Raw genomic sequence first — 22,266 nt, 5'->3', positions numbered from 1 at the left:
CTGCTGCAAATTCGAGGTGTACGGCACCATTTCCCGAAAATGATGATGCGGTCGAATTCTTTTAGCCTAATGCGCACTCGCTAGCAGTCCTTGAATTAGTAGGATTATATATGGCTCTGGTGGGAGACTGACTCTGAATTTATACTACCATTTACATAATCAACAGGCAATTTTTCGAGTTATTTATTACATTTCAACCAATTACCGCCGCCAGTCAGTGCGCATACCAAAAGAAGACGCGGAAGACGGTCAAATTTTATTTCCTTCGCATATATAGACAAAATAAATACATAATTGGAATAAAAATAATATATAACAAAGCTCCAACAAATGAATACAACGTACAATAAGGGAATTATTCTATTTATCATTTATCGTTTCAAATACCGAAGCATGTTCGATGAAATTGCGTAAATGACATATAAAAAGGTTAATAATGTTCGCAACAAGGATAGAATAGGATTTATATATTTACCCCGGGGGAGAGAAAAGCCGATAAGACGGCTTATCCATATGGCGAACCACGGCCTCTCGTCCGATTACCATTCCATGTCGGGTATGGGATTAGTTAGTTACTTGTTTAAAAAATCTCTGTTGAATGACTCTACAACATGTATCTACGAATGTATCCAGTCTATTAGGGAAAGAGGCTGTGGTTATTGAACTCATGATTACGCATCAGATACCCCACAATGCATTATAATTTTTAAATTTTGGGGCAACATAGAATTTTGTTTTCCATAAACACAGTTCTTGAGCAATCAATGAAAACAATTCAAGAAAGTTCGTAACAACGAATTAGCCTACCAATCATGTGTCACAATGTAGACTTATTGTACACTTTAATGAAAAAAAACTTAATGAAACAGACCGGTTTGTCGCGAAATAGACAATCGTGAATTTAAATTTACACTTATTCAATTTACATCTGGTTTACTAGTTTTCGATGAATCTTAAACAAGAAGTCTATATTATTTCCTCATTTTTGGCAATGTTTAGAGCGTGTCATTTAAAATTATACAACCTATATATAATTGACGAACTTTATAAAAAATCAAACGAAGACGAATATATATATACAGTATTTACTATTTATATAATATTAATGAATAAGGTTGAAGTGAGATAAATAAATTTGGATTCAAACTTAGATAAATTTAAAACATGTTATTTCAACTAGGTTCCAAAATTCTGTAATTATATAGTACATGTAATATTCTATAAACAATAAAATTTGATGGCCATATATATATATATGTATACTATGGGAAAATTTCAATAATTTTATATTTGATATGAGTAATAATTATAATACAACACGGCGTGATATTTCACGTCATTGCTAATTGATTGTTACGTTATTCTTTGTCGTCATATGGGAATTCATGTTGAAATGGAATTTCATGCTATTTCGGGATCATGTCACCATCAAATCGCATAAAACAACGAGCTTTGAAAAAAGATCTGCAACAAGACACTTTCGAATCCAAGACACGCATATTCTGCGATTATATTGCTATACTACCTTGAATGTTGTTTGGTCCTAACCACTTTGTAGGGTTGCCACCAGTGGTGGGATTCAGCCGTTTCGCACCGGTTCTATAGAACCCTCTCACGGAATTGTAAGAGATCAGCGAACCGGGTAGCAATACTGGTCACTGTCAATGACTTTTTGTAAAAGAACCGGGTGAAAAATATGTCTTTTGTGATGGAACCGGCTGACAAAAAAATTGAACGCCACCACTGGTTACCACCATATCCAATTTCCTTCCGTCAGGTTTCCCTGGAGTAAGGTATCAAACTAGGCCATTTCTATGGATGAATTGGCGTAGTGACACACGTGAACAACATCCATATTCTCACGAACTCAATAGATTTTATTTTAATTGCAATTATATTTTGAAAATACATCCTTTATTCTATAAATAATCTGTTAGTGCGATGTGCTTGTGCTCGGAGCAGCTGTTTCCACCTCATTGACTCCTTCCACAATTGCTTTTTCCACGACAGACGCAGCCGCTGTTTCCAGGACTTTCTTGGGTGCTTCCTTGTCTCCTTTTTTCACGCTATATCCCACTGTACCTTTTCTTTCAGATATCGTTAGCTTCTTTTTCGACCCCAACTTATCGTTACCGACTAACCGTTTTTCGTCGCCTTTACTGCGACTCTTTTCCAAATCTTCATATCCAGCCAATCGCTCGTCATTCGCACGTATTACACAATTGACTGATATGATTAGAAAGAGCATCAGAGCTAGTTGGCACAATAGCGCCAACCAAGATATCCAATAAGCGTATCCATATATAAATTCATTCGTACCAGTCGGCAGTGTTTGAAAAAATTTCGATGGGCTTTTCAGCCAGAAATGAGTGAATGTGGCTACTCCGATGAGGTACAAAATTGCTAGAATTCGAAACAAAAAAGAGTTTAGTAAGTAAAATAAATAAAGTAAACAAAAATCAGAATGAGTGATTTACAAAAAACGCGCCGTATTTCAGAATGTAAGAACAAATGTTGTAAAAATTTTAATATTAGTCTGTCTAGAGTCGAACGCTCAAAGCGAAAAAGTGCGGAGAAGCTTTAAAACTTGGTGTTATAATTCACTAGTCATATGCGCCTTCATTTAGCAAGCCATTGTCAAAGCCCATTAATGTTTTATCATCAAATTTAACTTTAAAACTTGTTAGGAAATTTTAACAAAGGTAAACAATGTTTTATTTGGTGTTACGAGAGAGATACGATACCTCGCAATAAACCTATATATCATCACGTGATCACGTATCATAAGCAAAAAAGTATTAGGCCTACTTAGCGGATATATGAAATGCAACGGAAGCACATTGGAGATCGATTGTAGGCCAAATTTTCATACTGAGTCAGGAAATGATGCTATGTCACTATGTGCTTACCTGAAAGGGAAATGAATACTTGTGCGAGAATAATGAAAAACTTGGTAGTTCTGCCACAAATATTTCTTTGAGTTGCGCCCAAAACGGTGGTAATTATTCCAAATAATCCAGCTGATATGGAGAAGATAGCCATTGCTTGCATGACAACAACGGGAGTGGATTGAACAACTGAAAATAATTAAATATAGTTTAAAAAGGTATCACGGGCCAAGAAATCGAGTAAAAAGTGTGAATATTTGAGACAAGATAGAAATGATGTAATTTATTACCCAAAAGATATTGCACTCATACCCACAATTACCGTGGCTATTGTGAATAAGACAACGCGAAACCGCAAGGGAAGCGAAGGAATTAACAACCAATAATACGCAAAAGGTACAGTCGTGACTATATTGCAATGTATATATTTTATGCTGACAACAAGAAATCGAAAAAATGACAGTATACAATGACAAACTATGTCTTCATTTTATTAATTCCAAGCGTTGGCAAAAATTATATTGTTTGCATGTGAATGTGAGTAGTTTTGACTGTAAGCATTTATTTCTGACTTACGCTTTATTGTTACTAAGCCAATGTGATCTTCAAGTCGATATAATCCAAATGAGAACGACGTTCGTCGATTTTTCAAGTGCACCCATGCTGTTGTAGACGCCGAAACAATTTGCAAAGCAAGTATAAGTATTCCTACAAGCGTGGTGATAATGCAAACAAGAGCCAAGGACAACTTGCAACAATTCATCATATGAACTTAGTCGAACCAGGGATTTAATTACGTCATACTTATGTTCCTAAAATACATTGAAGCGAAAATCATTTAAATATCATATTCCAAATTAGCTTGTGCTTATGAAAACCATGATCATAATCATATCAATCCAACATACGATGTTGCCCATCGATATATAGCTTATGGTGCAGAATATTTTCAGTGCTGTTAATCTTCAATACGAATATACAAGCACAAAATAGGACAACATTGCTATCAATAATAATTTCCTGTTCGTTGTCTTGAATCAAATACTCTATTAATATATTCGATTAAAGTCGGACCCAAATGTTATAGTCATAGTCAGTAAACCATTTGTATCTGAGGTTCTGTAAGAGGTTCGTTTACTCATTAAAATTTGTTCTGTTCATGTGAAATAAAGATCTCAATCGGTTTCTCTCTGAAAAGCATTGAGCGAGAACAAAAAATTCGACTTGTGCTGAAAATAAGTTCTTGTGAATGAATTTAACAACAGACATTTAGATCGTGAATAAATTTATCCGTTTGTTCATATCTTCTTGCATCATACCTCTTGAGTGCGGTCTGGGGGTCTATCACAACCCTCATATTTTGGCGCTCCCGAAGTATGTGCACCAAGATGGCGCACAACCTGAACATAGTATGTGTACCGGGTTATGATTCAGGTTGTGCGTCATATTGGTGCACATACTTCTGGAGGTCCCATATTTTTTCAAACTATATTTATATGAACCTGATGTGAGATATTTATTTAAAAAAGGCTTTTCATCAAATGTATTTGGCTACTTTTTCACCAATCTCTATTTAATCTTGAATTTTTGGATACCTTTCTAAAACTGCGTTGTCTTCCAGGGTATTAAATAGCTTGTTGATGAAATATTTGCTTATTCGAATACATCTTGTCTCAGCAGTAAAAAGATTTTGAGTAAAACTGAATCTGAAATACCAGACGTATCAAATTACTACTGTTATGTCAGACAGCCTTCCGCGTTCTAATCTGAGCGTGATTTCAGTCGACTGCACAATGCAAGCTCGCGCCTGCAAAACGGATGTTATAAATCCAACAGCTGGTGCATGTTGCTGAATTTAAATCATAATCGTTTTGAAATTTGGACTGTGCTGGTCATAGAAGGCGTTTATGCAGAAGATATATACACGTCAGAGGAAGTTGTCGTCGATAAAATATATTGACTAGCAATCGTAAATTGTGTAAATATATTGCAAAGTAAATCTCTTCATCGGCCTTAGATGTTATTGTTCCACACTGGTTTTTGTTTCAAACCTGCAATTCCCCGCTTCCTTCACTAAAGAGAGGCAGATCGATTAGTCAGCAGGTTATCAGGGACATTCAAAGAACAAATTTCGTGACTACAGCACAATGTACCAAATTAATTACAGCCATGGCGGTGGTGGGTATATGCAATGTGGAATTCAAATACCATTTCCAAAACTCCTATTATTAGATAATTGCCTTAAATGTTATTGTTTCCATAGATTTTTGTTTTAAAACTGGAATCCCCCACTTCCTTCACTAAAAATAGTCAGATCGATTAGTCAGTAGGTTATCAAGGACATCCAAAGAACAAAATTTCGTGTCTTCAGCACAATATACCAAATTAATTACAGCCCTGGCGGCGGTGGGTATCGTATATTCAAAGTGAAATTGAAAAGCCATTTCCAAAACTCGCATTATTAGATAAGGTAAAATTGAAATGACACTTTGTAATTTTGGGGGTTCATTACCAAATATATGGTTCTGGGCGACTCACATTTTTCAAGCCTTAGGCATTTGATTGCCCTTTCATAATCACTGTAATTTTCAATGAATAAAGATATATCTTGAAATTATAGTCCTGCGACAGCAACATTGGATCGATGTTCTCGTTGATAATTATCTACGAAAATAATTCGGCAGTAGTGTTCTAAGTTTTATAATTTCGTATGATTTTATTTAACTTCGATTCGTAAACTCAGTCAGTCAGTCAGTCAGTAATTTATTTATCACCAAGAAATACACACTGTACATACAGAACGAGATAAGAAAACAGAGGAAAATAATGCATTTCAGGGTGAAAGGGGACGCGATAAACCAGCATTGGTTATCGAGCAACGACACCTATGAATAGTATAACATTGGGTTATGCAAGAACAAAAATCAAACTAAATACAGTACTAAAGTGAGGAGTCGGACGCCAAAATACTAACGTTGGCAGAAATATGTTTAAAAAGACCGGATATTTCCGGACTCACTAAGCAAACGACTCCGAACGCCGATTGGCAGATAACCATGACAACTACGGCACAAACACGGTAACGTGTAAGTGACTGGAGCACCATATTGCAAGCTGAGTTGGACGGTACCGGCACTGTGCTGATGCATGGTTCATAAAGGCTGGGGACGAATTTGTACACGAGGATAATATGAAGAGAGAAAAAAGAATAAAATGTATCTACAGGTTTGGGCAACGGATTAAGAGATCACTAAACCAGGTAATTGCATTGAGTCACATTACTTACAAATAGTCATTTTGTGTGGCATAAATATAACTAATTTCAGAATTTTAAATCACAACGGTTCTGAAGTGCGATCGAATAGGTCATGTAGAACATAGAAATCATTGAATTAAAAAAATGTATATACACAACTGTTCAACAGTTCAATAGGACGGTTCATGCAGAATTTATGTCAATAAATTACATAAATTTAAAGTCACAGCAGTACAATAGCCTACTATGATAAGGCAATTCATGCAGAATATATAAGTCACTCAATTATAAAAATGGAAAATTCACAGAATTACAAACATATAAAATAAATATACTAATAGTATGGGTCAGTCAGACAGCTGTAGTAGCTGATCAACATAATCCCATTTTGGCCTAGACTGTGCTGTCAAATCTACTGGAACCAGGATCCTGGCATATGCTGGCTCTAATTTTTGAGACATTTTGTTTTTTGAAAAAGCGTGAATGTACCTCCACATATATCTGTGAGGGCATAAGTGAGTCAGTATATTAACAATATATATCAATAAAAGTATTTTAAGTAGATATCCAAAAAATTTGCCAAATAAACATTGATAATTCCATTTATTAAGAATAGTAAAATGTTTATTACAGGTTACTTGGACTCGAGGACTGTGGATCAAGTCGAGTAAACTCATTGTATGATCAAGTAATCCTGGAGAATTCACTTTGCAAATTCAACTGGACCGGTAGGTGGAAATCATGAGTTTTTTATACTCTATTTTGAAAGTGGCATAAGAAGAATCACGTAGGGTTTGGGGTAGGTTATTCCAAATTCGCACACCTATGAATTTGAGGGACTTTTGGGATTTGGCAAGTGAGAAGCGAGGAACAAAGTAGTTTTGCCTTGTTGAAGAACGAGTGTTATGTTCATGCACTGAACTTAGCGAGACAAAATAATTGTCAAAAGCTGCTGGTAATTGATTGTTTTGAAATTGATGCATAATTTTTGAGATTTCTAGTTTATGGATGTCAGTCAATTTAAGCACTCTAGTTTTATGGTATGAATAATTTAAATTCGAACGATATGGTGCTCTAGCGAGGATTCTAACGGCTCTATTCTGTAAAACCTCTAATCTATGCATGTTGGACTGAGTTGTAGAGCCCCAAGCAGCTATGGCATATTGTATATGAGATTGAAAAAGTGCAAAGTAAACGGTTCTCAAGGTGGAATTTTGTAAATAATTTTTTAGCTTTCCTAAAATCCCTACGGATCTTGACAGTTTTCTATGGATTTCAGTGGTGTGTGTATTCCATTTTAACTGACTATCAATGTGGAGCCCAAGATATTTATAAGACGAGACTATTTCCAATTCGGAGCCTTTAATTTTTATTGAAAAATTCACATGTCTAATGCGAGAGTTTGGACTGAATAACATGACTTTAGATTTATCTATATTCACTGTAAGTTTATTGCATGACATCCAGTCATGTATTTTATTTATTTCAGTGTTCACCTTATTTTGTAATGTGGTCAAATCTGTCGCACTGGCAAGCAGACAAGCGTCATCAGCAAATAATTTGCTCAAAAGATTTGAGCTGTTAGATAAGTCATTTATGAAATTCAGAAACGCAAGAGGTCCTAGTACAGATCCTTGCACAATTCCACAATGAATGGGCATCATTGGAGATCTATTGGAACCCAATTCAACATATTGGAATCTATTGGCCAGGTAATCACATAGTAATTTGCCCGCGGTACCTCTGAAACCGTAATGTGCTAACTTATGAGTAAGGATACTGTGATTCACTGTATCGAAAGCTTTTTTAAGATCTAAAAAAGTGCAGCAGACGAACTCGCCTTTGTCTATTTTATCATAAATGTATGAAGTAACGTCAAGAATAGCATGACTTGTTGAGTGACTAGTCTGAAATCCAAATTGACTTTTGTCGATTAGGTTAAATTTGGTACAAAAACTGATCATTCTAGTATGCAATAATTTTTCCAAAATAATGCCAATAGAAGATAAAACAGAAATTGGTCTATAATTTGAGGGATTATTTTTGTTGCCATTTTTAAATATTGGTATAACTCTGGCTATCTTTAAAGACGAAGGAAATATTCCTAAACGAAAAGAATTATTGAAAAAAAGACTTAGTGCTGGTGAAATAATATCACCAACTATTTTCAGGAAGTAAGAGGAGATGCCATCGTGACCAACTGCTTTGCCCTTTTTCAGATTCTTAATGGTATGAAAAACTTCCGATGGTGTTGTTTGCTCGAGGAAAAAAGAATTCTTCAGAGGAGTACCCAAGAATTCCATAAAAGATTTTGAGCTATATGGGATTTTGTCTGCAAGCTTCTTTCCTATAGTCGAGAAGAATTTGTTGAATTCTGCAGCCACTAGAACTGGGTCTGTGACAGAGGTACCATTTTCAAGTAGCACTTCAGGGATGGTAGTTTCACCCCTGGACTTGACTCTGATAATGTCATTTATGGTTTTCCAAGTTCGTTTAACATCTCCTCTGTTGTTTTCAAAGATATTGTGATAATACATTTGTTTTGATTTTCGTTGTAAATGCGTCAAAATGTTTTTGTAATTTTTAAAGTACAGACGATTAGTAGTATTACCATTCAAGTACTTTTTTTTAAACATATTATTTTTGTTTTTAATGGACCTTCGGATTCCTCTGGTGATCCAAGGTTTAGAATATAATTTATTTTCTCGACGAGAGAAGGGTCTCAATGGTGCATGTTTGTTAATTAGCCACTTGAGATGGTTAAGAAAGAGATCAAATGAGCTATTGAAATTTTCCTCTCCTAAGATAGCACTGGTGTAATTGTCACACATCGACTCGACTTCAGATCTGAATGAATCTGCAGAAAAATTAGCCATGTCACGTTTCATGCGACTTTTTGTCTTAACATTGACATTAGTTGTTGGTAGAATACACATTATTGGGAAATGATCAGTAAGATCACTGAGAAGAATAAATGACGATGAACAAAATTTTGTGGTGTTGGTATAGATATGGTCTATCAATGTATGGGAGGATGAGGTGACTCTTGTGGGTTTTGTGATAATTGGAAACACGAACTTGGACATGAGCATGTCTAAATATTGAGAAGTCGAGTTGTCATGATTATCAAGAAGGTTTATATTAAAGTCTCCTAGGATTAAGAATTGCTTTTTGGTTAAAGCCAACTTGTCAAATAAACTAGCCATTGCCCCAGTGAAAGATGGAATGTTTCGCTTAGGGTGCTTATAAATCACACCAATAATGAGGCTTAGGATTTTTGAGTTTGGTTGGGAATACTTCATCTCGATCCACAGGTCCTCACAGTTTTGAAAAGATAGGTTGAATTCATGACTTATTTGATAATTCACGGTATTTTTAATGTAAAAAAAATGCCATCATCAGTAACGAGTAATCGCCAAGTTAATAAGTTTATACTTATCCCAGTGGCGAAGAAAGGGCTCATTCATATATAGCTTTTATATTGGCCTTCCTCGCCGTCGCCGATTCATGGAATAGTTGACTGCTCGTACCGTGGACCACCATGAAACAACGAGGAGCCTAGCCACCCTCTTGTATATAGCTAGCTATTCACCAAAGAAATTGTGCCTACCAAACCACGAGAGTAATCAGCGCAGTCGGGTGTGTTTCTTGCCTGTAGCACCATCTGCCAACCGTCATTCTGAAGATATTTATCGAAACCGGAAAAATTGTGGCAATAGACTTGCGACTGATTTTCGTCATGTGACTGACTCTCTTATTAATTACTTCCTACTGATATTCTTTATTAGAGCAGGATTGTCCAACCTTTATGGCCGAAGGGCCACATGTAGTTTACGAATGATTGCGTGGGCCACTTAACATGGTAGTTATGTTCTAGTTTTCACTACACCGACTACAGGTTATTGAAAACACAAACAGAACCCTCACATCAAAATTATAATAACAATGAAAATAGAAAGATACAGTAAAGTCGAAAGTTTTTTTTATCACACATATAAATTTTAATGGAAAGTATGGCACTGCTTTCATTCAACAAGTTTGTCAATATTTGGTGCGATGGACAATATAGCAATGCGAACCGAAAAATATTTCGTGGAAATGGCCCTGAAAACTCTTGGACATAAGCTAAAACAACGCTTTTTTTATTTCGTCAAAAAGCTTAACATGTCGCTATTAAGGACATAAGCTAAAACAACGCTTTTTTTATTTTGTCAAAAAGCCTAACATGTCGCTATTAAAAGGCAATGGTAACCTAAAATTTGCCGTTTATCTTGGTTACTTTAATTCTTTTCATACGTGCTTCCTCTTCTGCCCCTTTCTGTGTTTCTGTGTGCCACTGAGAGGTTTTGCTCTCGACATCATTCTGACAGCCTCGTAATTTTGCCGGTGCAATCAAACCACAAAACGCCGAAAATCGACTAATCCCTGGCATTGTTACGTAACAAAACGATTTGAGCAGAACTAACATCAACGTTATAAGATGTGCATTACTGGTTTTGCAATGCAGCTTTTCGTTTTGGGCTTAAATTTCTAAATTATAACGCTTGGCCCACCCGCCACCCCGGGGGTTGCACCCCGGGGGTGGATGCTACGCCACTGGTCTTGGACATTTCTTATAAAATCCCCACCTTTTTGCTGGTCTGCGGAAAAGCTGAGTGTGCTTCTGGTTCTAGTATAAGAGAATTTTTACGTTTTATGTAGTCGATCACGCGGTGAGGAGAGACATAACACCGAATCTTCATTTTTGACTCAATGTCGTTCGACGGGTTGGATTATCCAATGAGCATGTATATATGCTCATTGGATTATCCAAAGTGACTTAGTCACTTTGGGATTATTCGAATGACTGGTTATCCGGTAACCCATAGACATTTTGCTATTTGCTATCCGGATATTATTTTGAAGGTTAACCGGATAATAAAGTAGCATAAATATTGCATATGCTCATTACTGATTTTGATATGTTTTGTTAAGTAGCGGCTGACATCCTCCAGAGAAAATAATAACAACTTTTATTCACACTCTTTTGTCTATATTTAGTCATCCATAAAATGCTGGAGAGAACTACTACTACTACTCCAACTACTACAACTATCAAATCACGAAATACGCAAAATAAATGTGATTTTTATGTAATAAAAGAGCGCACTCGCTTTATAAAGTTAGGTTGGAAGTACAAGCAGGACGAGAAAATGAGGCAAAGGTGGATGAATGGACGTGTCTTGGCAGCTTGGTGGATGGCCTCAGTCCTATCCTACATTTCTGCATTTAGAATGTTCTTTGGTTTGGCGAAGATTCCGCTCTTCTGAAACCCTACCGGTATTCTGTGGCTTACCGGTACCGGTACCGTACCGGCGGTACATAGTTTTTATTTTCATAAAAGGGGTAGGTACCGTAATTGAGTTTATGGCAGTATGGTATGGTAATTCGATTTATAGGTAAGTTACCGGTAACGATATTGAAAAGTTTGGGAACCACTGAACCAACTTAGAGCCTATACCTTTGATACTTTCCTCCACCATCAAGTCCATGTACCGGTATCTCAGTATCTGGAATAATGAATAAATGACTAGCTAACTAACCCCATACCGTACGGTACTCGACATAAACTGGCAACCTGACGACTAGACGAGAGGCCATAGTTTGCCCTATGTTTAAGCTGTCTTATCAGCTTTCCTCTTATCTTACTGTAAGGTTCCTTCGTCTTTGTACCCTTGTGCATTTGCATTCCTGAACTGCACCCATTGACATCCACACTCGACTCGCGGATGTTTTGGCCATGCTGCCATGCAAAAATGCACCACCAACAATTGATTTGAACCACATCAATTTGCCCCGGCGACAAATTTCCAGTTCCTAGATTTCGATTTGCATATAGCTAGAACTGTGGCATAGGCTGCTATAACCCGACCTCCTTATTTCGGCAGACAGTTCAGGGGTTATATAATTACTCAGTGATATATCCCACCAGTGCCAGTGCAAGACTAGAATAAAAATGGATAAGTTTGACTGTGTAGTCACTGAATTAAAAGTATGGGATATCCGATTTCCCACTTCAATGGGACATCATGGATCAGATGCTATGGTGAGTTTTAACTCCTGATTCAGTGATTGACTCAGGTCAGTAACGTAGAAAAAGCAAAGTAGCCCTGTTTGAAAAGTAATACTGCAATATAACAGATATACGTTACCTAATTAATGCAGAAATATTCTCAACTTTCTATTACTTTATTATGATATTTCAACTATATTTAACAGCATGGGGAAGTGGACTATTCTGCTGCATATGTTACTTTGAAGACTGATTCATCAGATGGCATTATTGGGCATGGCCTAACTTTTACACTTGGAAAAGGAACTGACATTGGTAATATTGGTTCTTGATACTGAATGTGGTAGTTTCAAGGAATACTAATGACTATTTGACTCTCAGACTTTCTGTATTGCACATGATGCTCTGGAAAGAGACTTTGACAACTTTATGAAGTCAAAATGCTGCAGGATATCTACATTCAATTATTCAACTCTGGAGCTTGTTTTTATGTTATTACAGTATTAATAAAGAATCGAAACCCAACTGAGTATCTGACATAGTCCCGATATACTGATATATCTGTACTTTTCTTTCAACCTTTATTTTAACAGACAATGAACATCATTTAAGTCAAGTTCTAAACATGGGTATATGAGAAAAGATCTTTTAGTTTTAGTAAATGGATTGATAATTCATGACGCACATTTTGGGAATTACTAGTCTTATTATTTCCATTTATTCAAACAACCTGTCGTGGTGCAATCTTTCAAGGCTTCAATTCAACGCTAAAAGTCTGCTGGTATTGTCCGGAATTCAAATTTTTTGATGAAGAGTTAAAATTGCGCTATGTATCGTGTTATGAACCCATATTCAAAACTTATTTCATATTACTTATGGTATAAATGTAATTTTTGCATTGAAACTTAATAATGACATTATTTTTAGTTGTGAAGGCAATTGAAGTCATAAGACCCAGAATCCTTGGCAGAAATATAAAAGATGTATTTCAGGGTTTTGGAAAATTTTGGCAAGAAATCGTTCGTGATGGACAGCTTAGATGGGTGAGAAATACATGTTCTGTCGTACTAACAGGCATGAGTTTGTTTACGATCAATGAATATTATTGTTGACATTGCTCAACTAATTTATACCCTGTTTCAGAAACTTTTTGCCAGTCATCGTTTTGTAGGACATGCTGAGTCAACAGTTTGACCACTGTCTACTTTTTGACCTGTGTTTTGTTGGCTATAGAATTCAGATTGTGGTGGCCTAGTGATTGCATCATAGGTTCAAATCCCATTCCCACCACCCCACCCAGGGTGTAATAAATTGCGTAGGAAAGGTTGAACAACAAATATTTTGATCTTTCAATTTGATGTAGCTTCTTGCCTAGCAGTAGTTGCTTTGCGGGGCCTTGTTCAGAGATAAAGGCATATGAATAAGTCAGATAAATAAATAATTGCGTTATTGAGAATACAAATGTCTTCAATGCTGCCAGTTATAATTTAATTAATTTGTTATTTGCAAAACAATTTAGCTCGGACCAGAGAAAGGTGTTGTTCACATTGCAGCTTCAGCAGTTTTCAATGCATTATGGGATCTGTGGGCAAAGAAAGAAAATAAGGTAATTTTATTTATTTTATCTTGTGTAGAAAGTGGCATTCAAACATTTACATAATTTGTTGACTTAAAAGAACGGCGACTGGATCTAAGCCAACTCTGCACATTGTTTGTCAAGCGTTAGCATTAACGCTGCTGATTACCAGAACAAGATTGTCTAGAGGTTTTGCAAGTTCCCTTTTAAATCTGAGAGTCTAAACATTATATTGTTTGGATATATCAAATACCAAATGAGGTTTACAACTAATATTAAACTTGCTAGTTGCTACACTTACAAGATCATTTTGTTTCAACACTATTGGGTTTGATTTACTGTATATATAGGTATATACAGTGGTGGGATTCAAATTTTTTGTCAGCCGGTTCCATTACAAAAGTCATATTTTTCAGTTGGTTCTGTTACAAAAAGTCAATGACAGTAACCAGTAATTCCAACCAGTTCGCTGATCTCATAAAATTCGGCGAGACGGTTCTATATAACCGGTGCGAACAGGCTAGATCCCACCACTGGGTATATATTATTAAGACAAACTATTACACAGGGGTTTCTCGATCTTTTGGAATGTTTTATTGGGTTTCCCATTCCACCAAAAAGGTTGGAAATTACTGGCCTATGTGGCTGATTAATAAAAGCCTTTCTCAGAAGCAAGAGGTTATACAGGGTGTTCATGTAGTCATGTACTAAATTAGGTAAAAAAAAATTGAAGTGCTTCATGCAACTAATGGTGACATATAAATGTGTATCAAATGATGTAAGAAAACTATGAATTTGTAAAAAATTTTAAAATTGAAATAACACAAACCTGGTTAAGATGTAATGAGAACTGACTCTGGGCAAAAGATGAAATTCTAATAGTCATATTTATTCTTGTTTTTATTATTGTGACAATCCAATATTTTTATAAGAAATTGCATGAATCAGTAACACACAATTTGAACGCAGATGCGTAATTGATATTTTGCATATCTGTAATGCTTAGACTTCTCTGTGTACCCAATGTGAATAGAAATTTAACTTATTTGCGTTATTTTTTAGCCAGTCTGGAAACTTCTTGCTGACATGTCCCCAGAACAGATTATATCATTGGTAGATTTCAGTTACATGTAAGTTACATTCTCTACAATGATAACAATTTCCCATTTTCATTGTGCAATTTTTTAACATATTTTGTTTTAATCAACTCAGAACTGATGCTATTTCTAAGGAAGAAGCATTGGAAATGTTAAAGAAAAATGAAGCAACCAAGCAAGATAGAGGTATGTAGAGATAGTTGATCATTTGATTTTTTTTCTAAGAAAATTTGCTCAAAACACGCCCTCATACAGAAGTAATAAAGACTTATCTGTGGTAAAGTACCACAAGGCCACTAAAAGGTAAAAAAAACATCGAAATTATGCGAGACTACAAGCAGTCAATACTAACAAGAATACAACTACGAAATGATGAGTTCTACATGTCTGTAATTCATGGAAAAAGAATTTATAATCACTTTATATCCTTGCATATAAGCCGAGTTCATTTCAAAATTTTCTGAACTAAGGGTCTTATACGCGCATAACTCTGATCACACTCAAACTAAATGTCATTATGCTAACTTAATTTCAACAGCTACAACTCAGACCATGCTAAGTTCCCACGATAAGAACGTACAATTCATAGGGTAGGTTTATATGCTAATTTTTATAAATTCACCGTTATAGGACCGTATTTAGGGAGTCTGCTTATATGTGGAAATAATCGTGTGATTATTATCATGCTCTTTTTTGCTTCACAGAAAAGATTCTGCTAGAGAAAGGCTATCCCGCGTACACAACTTCAGCGGCTTGGCTGGGGTATTCTGATGAATATTTAACAAAGGTGAATATTGTGGATTAGAAAAATTAAGTCTCGTTATCTTCAATTACAGTTGATGTACTAACCAGTTTTGTTCAGTTCCATGTGGAATATCATTTCCTCTTGGCATAGTTTCCTGTAAAAATTTATTTAGCATAATATGTGTTTTTTCTTTCAGCTTTGCAAAGAGGCATTGGAAGAGGGTTGGACCAAGTAAGTGAGAATCTAAGTAGTAATTTCTCTTAAATGAATTTTCAATGTGAGAGGGATATTGGCCTGTCTGAAGTATGATTGGATCACCAAATTCCACCAAACTTTTCCACAGATATGTAATACTGCTTAGCTTAAGACTGAAAATGTTTGGCTCTTGGCAGAAATATTTTAATAATCGTTATTAAGCATTAAGTGGCTATTCTTTGAAATATGAACTGGTAAAGGACACTTGATTTTTTATTTTTATTGGTTGTATAGAATATAGATTATGCTAGGTATTCCATCTTGTCTGTCTTAAGCTCACATTGCATAGCATTTGCCTTTATTTGTGGATTGCATACTTGAGTATGTTTTTCAGTAGGTCTATGGACGAAGACAAATACAATTCAGTTAATTGTTTTGATAGATTCAAAGTCAAAGTTGGTGCTAATTTAGAAGATGATATAAGACGATGCCGCATCATTCGAGAAAAAATTGGACCAGATATGGAAATGGTGAAATAATAGATTTGCAGTTTGATATGCATGAATTGTCTATCAATTTAATCAAATAATTTATCTGACATACCCCCATTATTAAGTGCTTGACCCAAACAAATTCATTCAAGGTATACTGGACTATATGTAATGATTATCCAAATTCCAATGTTCTGAGAATTTTATGATAGGATTTTTGTATTCATCGTCAGGGAGAAAGGAGTCGACAGGACGGCTCAATCATAATGTGACGAACCACGACCTCCTAACACTTTATAAGTCCATGTCAAATATGAGAATATGTGAGTTATTTGTTTCAGATGCATGGACTTGATAGCAGAGGAAGTTGCTGAGAGTCCAGCAATCCTTTTGCACATAATCTTCAGGAGATAAGAACCTGCAACCCCGGGTGGGGTAATCAGAGGTGCGATGACAAATGTATTCCCAGTGCTTAGCGTGATGTGTGAAACACAGAGTCTAGTCTGTTTGTCGCTACATCATAGCTAAGTTGAATTATGAAATAAATTTTTAATACATTCCATTTTGCTCTAATAAAAGATCAATATGAATGGCCACTTGAATGTAAGAGGCTACTGAATTTGGGATCACAGTTATCTTCCAGTTTGTTATGTTCAGTTCAATTACCCATTTTGCCAACCCTGGGTAGTTTTGTTTATTCAATTTCTTAATTTCATGAATTCGAAATTTAGATATGCTAAATCGCTATTAAAAGTTAGAATTAGTTATACTGGTATTTCACCGTTAGTTTCTTAACATTATACAATCTTGTAGATGGTTGATGCCAACCAGAGATGGGATGTCAAAGATGCAATTGAATGGATGAAAAACTTGACTCAGTTTAAACTTAAGTGGATTGAAGAACCAACAAGTCCTGATGATGTTCAAGGACACAGAGTTATTGCAGAGGTAAGGGTTACTTGTTGGTGATTTCTCAGAGGTTAATTAGAGTTTAAACATCAATTGCAGTTTCAGTTAAGTAGGGTTGCGGGCATTTGGTTAATTTATGCTAGTCAATTTTTTGTTCGTGGTAAATCTCCACAGTCATGTCTAAAATTGTCATTTTTAATAATTTCATAATTTAAAAGTATAAGATTTAAATATTCATCTTGAGGAAGGAAAACCTCATTGGCTTATTAATATTGCAAACCTCTGCCTCGTTCCCACCACGATAATTAGTCCAGATTAATTTCCAGGGAACGGAAATAGTGTGATATGGTGGTGGATGAATTCCTAATTTGTCCGTATGGTGATTAAATGAACCACCCTGCAACAGTGAGGGGTCCAGCCGCACTCGTGCAGATACCGTAATTATCCCTGCAAGATTTGACCTGTGAACCCTATAGCAGGGTAATGGGTGGTGCGATGGCATGTGTGTTTATACGCTTTGCACGATGAGGCAGTCGCCAAATTCTACTTTAATTAACAGTAGCAATAATGAAACTTTGTAAAAACACTAATGTATCATAATTTCATAACATAACTCTCTTGCCATATCTTGTCAGATTATTTGCTATTGCGGAATTTTTTACAGGCAATGGAACCATACGGCATAGGTGTAGCAACCGGGGAATGCTGTCAAAATCGTGTCATGTTTAAACAATTCATCAGAGATGGAAAGATTAAATATTGTCAGATCGATAGTTGCAGACTTGGATCTATAAATGAAAACATTGCTGTATTGCTAATGGCTAAAAAATATGGAGGTTAGTCTCTCAGTGCTTGGTATAGGTATAAGTTTATTTCGACTCCATAATCAGCATAACAATACATTTGACAGATAAGAACAAATAAATAAAAACTGATTATGAAATCAGGGGAGCAAACGAAACCTTAGATAAGGTTTGTAATGTACAAAATATAAGATGGAAGGTTTTGCCAAGAGGAAGTGGTACGTGTTTACTCACCTAAAATTATAAAGTTATTTCACACACGCTCACATGCACCCACCAGCCACACACACACAACCACTGAGAAATTATTTAAGTAAAAATAAAACGCGATAAATTTAGGGTATACTATACAGTAAACAAAAAATAAAAATAAATACTAGAAAAAGAAAAAAATTATTTGCCATACCATATTGATAATTTTGTAATGGTTGCCATTGCCAAATTGATCGGTCTTCTAACCGTTAATTAAAATATAAAGGGAAGATTCTATTGAAAACATATTGCCAATGTTAGTAGTAAGTAAATGTTTTATGATGTGAGGACAATAATTGTGTTGTTGTTACTCAAGTTATTATACAAGAATGTGGTGGGCACAGGGTTTGAACCAGTTATATCTTTAACCTTATGTGAGTGCTGGTCAGTTGTGGCCTAATTGAAATGATCAATTCATCACTCTAGGATTAAAATGTAAAATTTTATATCGATCGAGACTTCTGATGTATATATTCGGCAGCTACCAGGTTTGTGGAGTTGAGTTTGGCATGTTTTTACTTAAGTCGGGAGCCGGCATTCCGAATTTCCCACAGTTCGAATTTCAGACATTCAATAGTGATAGAAGAATCTTCTACAGAATCTTAAAAAGCATTAACTTTACTAAACATTTTAAACAGTTTATCGAGGAAAGCTTGCATTTGCATACATACACCAAAGTTTTTATCATCTTAACATGATTTTCTCGGAATTTGAACCTGGGTGTCTGAATTAAATTTTTTACAAACCAAAGGGGTCGGGGGTCAAAGTCGGGGCAAGGTCATTCTTACCCAGTGTAGGAGCCAAAATTTGTTTCAACTCCGACTCCACAGCCTTGTTAGCTAGTAAATTCATTGTCAGACAAGTTACAACTCTAACATTCAAATCACTGAAAAATATTTTCATAAAAATGGTCTTTTATTTAACTATGTTCAGAATTCAGATTGTACACTATTCATTGTCTGACAAATTTTTCCATATTTTTTTTCAGTTGCAGTTTGTCCACATGCAGGAGGAGTTGGTTTGTGTGAATTAGTTCAACATATAATTATGTTTGACTATCTTTGTGTTTCTGGCACAACAGAGGACAGGTATTGTTTTTTTTTCTTATGTAACTCAGATTAATGTATTTTAATCACTCACTCAGTGTATGCGATGAAGGGTTAATATGCAACATATTATTTTACAGGGTATGTGAATATGTTGATCATCTTCATGAACATTTTGTTGATCCTGTTGTAATAAAGAATGCTGCGTATACTGCACCCAAGGTAACTGTCATTAGCTGTGATTATGTGCATAATAAATTATGTCTATGTCAAGGTTGTTAGGATAGGATAGGATTTACATGTTTATACCGGGGGAGAGAAAAGACGATAAGACGGCTTAATCATATGGCGAAACACGGCCTCTCGTCCGGTCACCAGTCCAGGTCAGGTATGGGATTAGTTAGCCAGTTATTTGTTTTCGGAAGCATGGACTTGATGGTGGAGGAAGCCGTAACCGACCAGCGGTTACGTGAACCACCCTACGGCGGCGAGGAGTCCAGCAATCCTCTCGCACATGATCATCCCTGCATGGGAGACGAACCTGCGATCCCACGAGGGGTAATCAGAGATGCGGTGGCGAGCGTATTCCTAACGATTAGCACGATGCGCCACACCGCCGCCAATTATTTAAATCGCCGGATAGGATGTGTATTTATCTGTGGGGAGATGGAAGTATGCTTAATTAATAAACCCTTACTAGCGTGATAAATATCCTGACCATGGCGTCCTGTCTGATTACTAGAAGTTGGTTAATTGTTCCATATGCAAAAACTGTAATGAAGGATGACAATATACTAACCAGCGATAATGTCAGCCAATCAATGGCAAAGATTGCCGCGTCTCTGATCTTAGGCAAAGTTACCTTATTTTAATCAAGATAATACAGTGTAAAGCAGGGGTCGGCAACCTTTTGCCGCCCGCAGGCCAAAATTAAAGGTTGCAAGTCATTGGTGGGCCGCACATATTTTTAGAAAGTTAAAAATCTAATGGATGACCGATGAATCACATTTTATCACACAGATCAGAAGTTAAATTTTAAGCAGCGCGCGAAGACTGACCATTTGAATATTTTTTGCTCCAATAAACCATTTGCACTTTGCATCAACTTTTCTGTGTTTTGTTGCCATTTGTCTAAATTATAATTAAATTATAGGCTCATTAAACGAGTAATTGTGAATTGTATACTTGTTACGTTATAATATAATTTAGTCTACACGTAAATTCTTTTGCGTGAAGAATATAATCGACAAAATCAGTGAAGCGCAACGGATGTGGGCCGGACACGGCCCGCGGGCCGTAGGTTGCCGACCCCTGGTGTAAAGTAACGGTCAAATAATTTGACTTCCCTTTTTCTAGGACCCAGGATTCAGCTCTGAAATGAAAACAGAATCAATCTCAGATTATGAATATCCAACTGGTGCAGTTTGGCAAAAGCTTTTAAAAGAAGGAAAGTTTACATTGTGAGCAATTAATTGCCCATGAATAAATCGTAATTACATAGCATATATTAATCATAAAATGCCCTAATATTGTACATGTGATTTCTGTTTTACTACAATTAAATCATTTAATAACTGTTACCTGTCTGTGCAACTTTATTGCATATAACCAATTGATTATCCATGCTATATTTACATAATTATGTACAACTGTAAGCCACGATATATTACAACTACATTATGCCAAATTTACCATTAGTTCAGTTCAGACTTTTTTGCTAGAAGTTTTATGGCAGTTCAAAAAATAGCATTTTTTTACTGTTCATAATCTTTATCTGTATACAACCTATGGGGAAGGTGCTTTATAATTTATGCAACATTATGTTACTATTACATCAACTATTTTGCCTTTACAGAGTCATTGTAAGTGTTGTTTTCATAACTTTTTCCACCATTTCACTGGGAAGTTGATCACTACTATTGCTTTACTGTGAAACAATAGGATTGATGTGATCACTTCTGTGGAATTGTATACATGTTATTTATGACTATCATAAACAACAATTTGGAGAAAGCAAGCCTACATTTATAAGTTTCTAGTCCACTTCATGGTTTGAACTCTGAATCCCAAGAAGCCACTAAACTAAGACTCCGCAGCCCTGGTTGTGATTTAGTGTTACTATTTTCTCAATTCAACTTTTACTTACTAATATATGTGCAATATACATCCATATCTTGTCAAAGTTCATGTTGTTGTACAAGACTTGTGACCAGTTAGATGGAGATCAACATCACTGTGTAGGAGATGGATCAGAAAACATTGAGCGGAACAGGCGCAGGTGGCTAAGCCTTAGCAATTAATCCCTGGGCCGGCTATAAAGTGCTCATTTGTATGATTTAGACCAGTGGTCGGCAACCACCGGGCCGCGGCCCATCGCCGGTCCGCGGAAAGATTACTGCCGGTCCGCAGAGAGGGGACACAAAAATGGACAAGGCCGTAATAAAACCCCTACAATATAACCACTAACCTTACGACGAAAAACAGCACCCAACAGCAAACCAAAACTAGACAGGCACAACACTTTTGAGCAGCATGTCTGACTTTGCCATGTCATGCTAGGTCAATTGTTTCCTCTACGCCCGTATAAGAATGTCTCTCATCAATCCGAATACGGCATCTCCAACAAAAGATTTTCGCTGAGAACGTGACTAGAACGGCGATGCCGATATTGCCGGATGATTCTCGCTGAGAACGTGACTAGAGATGCATCAATACCACTGTTGTCACTGATACCGATCCGATATTAGCTTAAAACGGTGATGCCGATATTGCCGGCCGATATTCGGATACTATAATTATTACCTCCAATGTGCAGGACAGACGGGTTAAAACAATAGTCTTTGAGAAATGTTGATAGCGCACAATATTTCAGATTGAAAACGAGATATATCACATAATAAGAAATTGATTTTTTGGATCAAAAGTGTTAATTGGTTCAGATGCGTTGAGTACTAAC

General features: G+C 36.1%; 2 protein-coding genes and 1 long non-coding RNA gene across 3 annotated transcripts; 2 read left to right on the top strand and 1 right to left on the bottom strand.

The window, feature by feature from the left end:
• Positions 1 to 241: 241 nt before the first annotated feature.
• On the bottom strand, positions 242 to 3,720 carry LOC120335251 (uncharacterized). The gene is made up of 3 exons (XM_039402732.2): positions 3,465 to 3,720; positions 2,910 to 3,077; positions 242 to 2,403 (listed from the first exon to the last, which is right to left on the bottom strand). Exons 1-3 carry the CDS (start codon positions 3,652 to 3,654, stop codon positions 1,934 to 1,936), a joined length of 828 nt encoding a protein of 275 aa, XP_039258666.2. The 5' UTR covers positions 3,655 to 3,720; the 3' UTR covers positions 242 to 1,933.
• A 2,014-nt stretch (positions 3,721 to 5,734) lies between these two features.
• LOC120345906 (uncharacterized) lies at positions 5,735 to 9,495 on the top strand. The gene is made up of 4 exons (XR_013471551.1): positions 5,735 to 6,147; positions 6,778 to 6,872; positions 7,634 to 7,856; positions 8,364 to 9,495. It is a non-coding gene; the product is annotated as an uncharacterized LOC120345906 (long non-coding RNA).
• A 2,333-nt stretch (positions 9,496 to 11,828) lies between these two features.
• On the top strand, positions 11,829 to 20,846 carry LOC120335246 (mitochondrial enolase superfamily member 1-like). Its single transcript, XM_039402725.2, has 14 exons — positions 11,829 to 12,229; positions 12,403 to 12,511; positions 13,124 to 13,239; positions 13,716 to 13,802; positions 14,835 to 14,902; positions 14,985 to 15,055; positions 15,574 to 15,656; positions 15,811 to 15,845; positions 16,252 to 16,339; positions 17,114 to 17,248; positions 17,874 to 18,045; positions 19,253 to 19,352; positions 19,451 to 19,532; positions 20,667 to 20,846. The coding sequence occupies exons 1-14, from the start codon at positions 12,140 to 12,142 to the stop codon at positions 20,772 to 20,774; spliced, it is 1,344 nt and encodes a 447-aa protein (XP_039258659.2). The 5' UTR covers positions 11,829 to 12,139; the 3' UTR covers positions 20,775 to 20,846.
• The last annotated feature ends 1,420 nt before the right edge of the window (positions 20,847 to 22,266 follow it).

The sequence above is a fragment of the Styela clava genome, chromosome 2 (genome assembly GCF_964204865.1).
Source record: "Styela clava chromosome 2, kaStyClav1.hap1.2, whole genome shotgun sequence".
Classification (NCBI taxonomy): Eukaryota; Metazoa; Chordata; class Ascidiacea; order Stolidobranchia; family Styelidae; genus Styela; species Styela clava.
Note: the sequence above shows the minus strand (reverse complement) of the source record. Positions and strands in the feature narration are given on the sequence as shown.

Excerpts from the sequence above, each read along its gene's own strand:
- LOC120335246 (XM_039402725.2), top strand. The coding sequence starts at position 12,140 with ATGGATAAGTTTGACTGTGTAGTCACTGAATTAAAAGTATGGGATATC. Across the intron at positions 13,240-13,715 it reads GTGATGGACAGCTTAGATGG|CTCGGACCAGAGAAAGGTGT; the intron begins GTGAGAAATACA and ends AAAACAATTTAG. Across the intron at positions 19,533-20,666 it reads CTGCGTATACTGCACCCAAG|GACCCAGGATTCAGCTCTGA; the intron begins GTAACTGTCATT and ends CCCTTTTTCTAG.
- LOC120335251 (XM_039402732.2), bottom strand. The coding sequence starts at position 3,654 with ATGATGAATTGTTGCAAGTTGTCCTTGGCTCTTGTTTGCATTATCACC. Across the intron at positions 3,078-3,464 it reads TGGCTTAGTAACAATAAAGC|TTGTTCAATCCACTCCCGTT; the intron begins GTAAGTCAGAAA and ends AATTATTTTCAG. Across the intron at positions 2,404-2,909 it reads AGTATTCATTTCCCTTTCAG|CAATTTTGTACCTCATCGGA; the intron begins GTAAGCACATAG and ends TTCGAATTCTAG.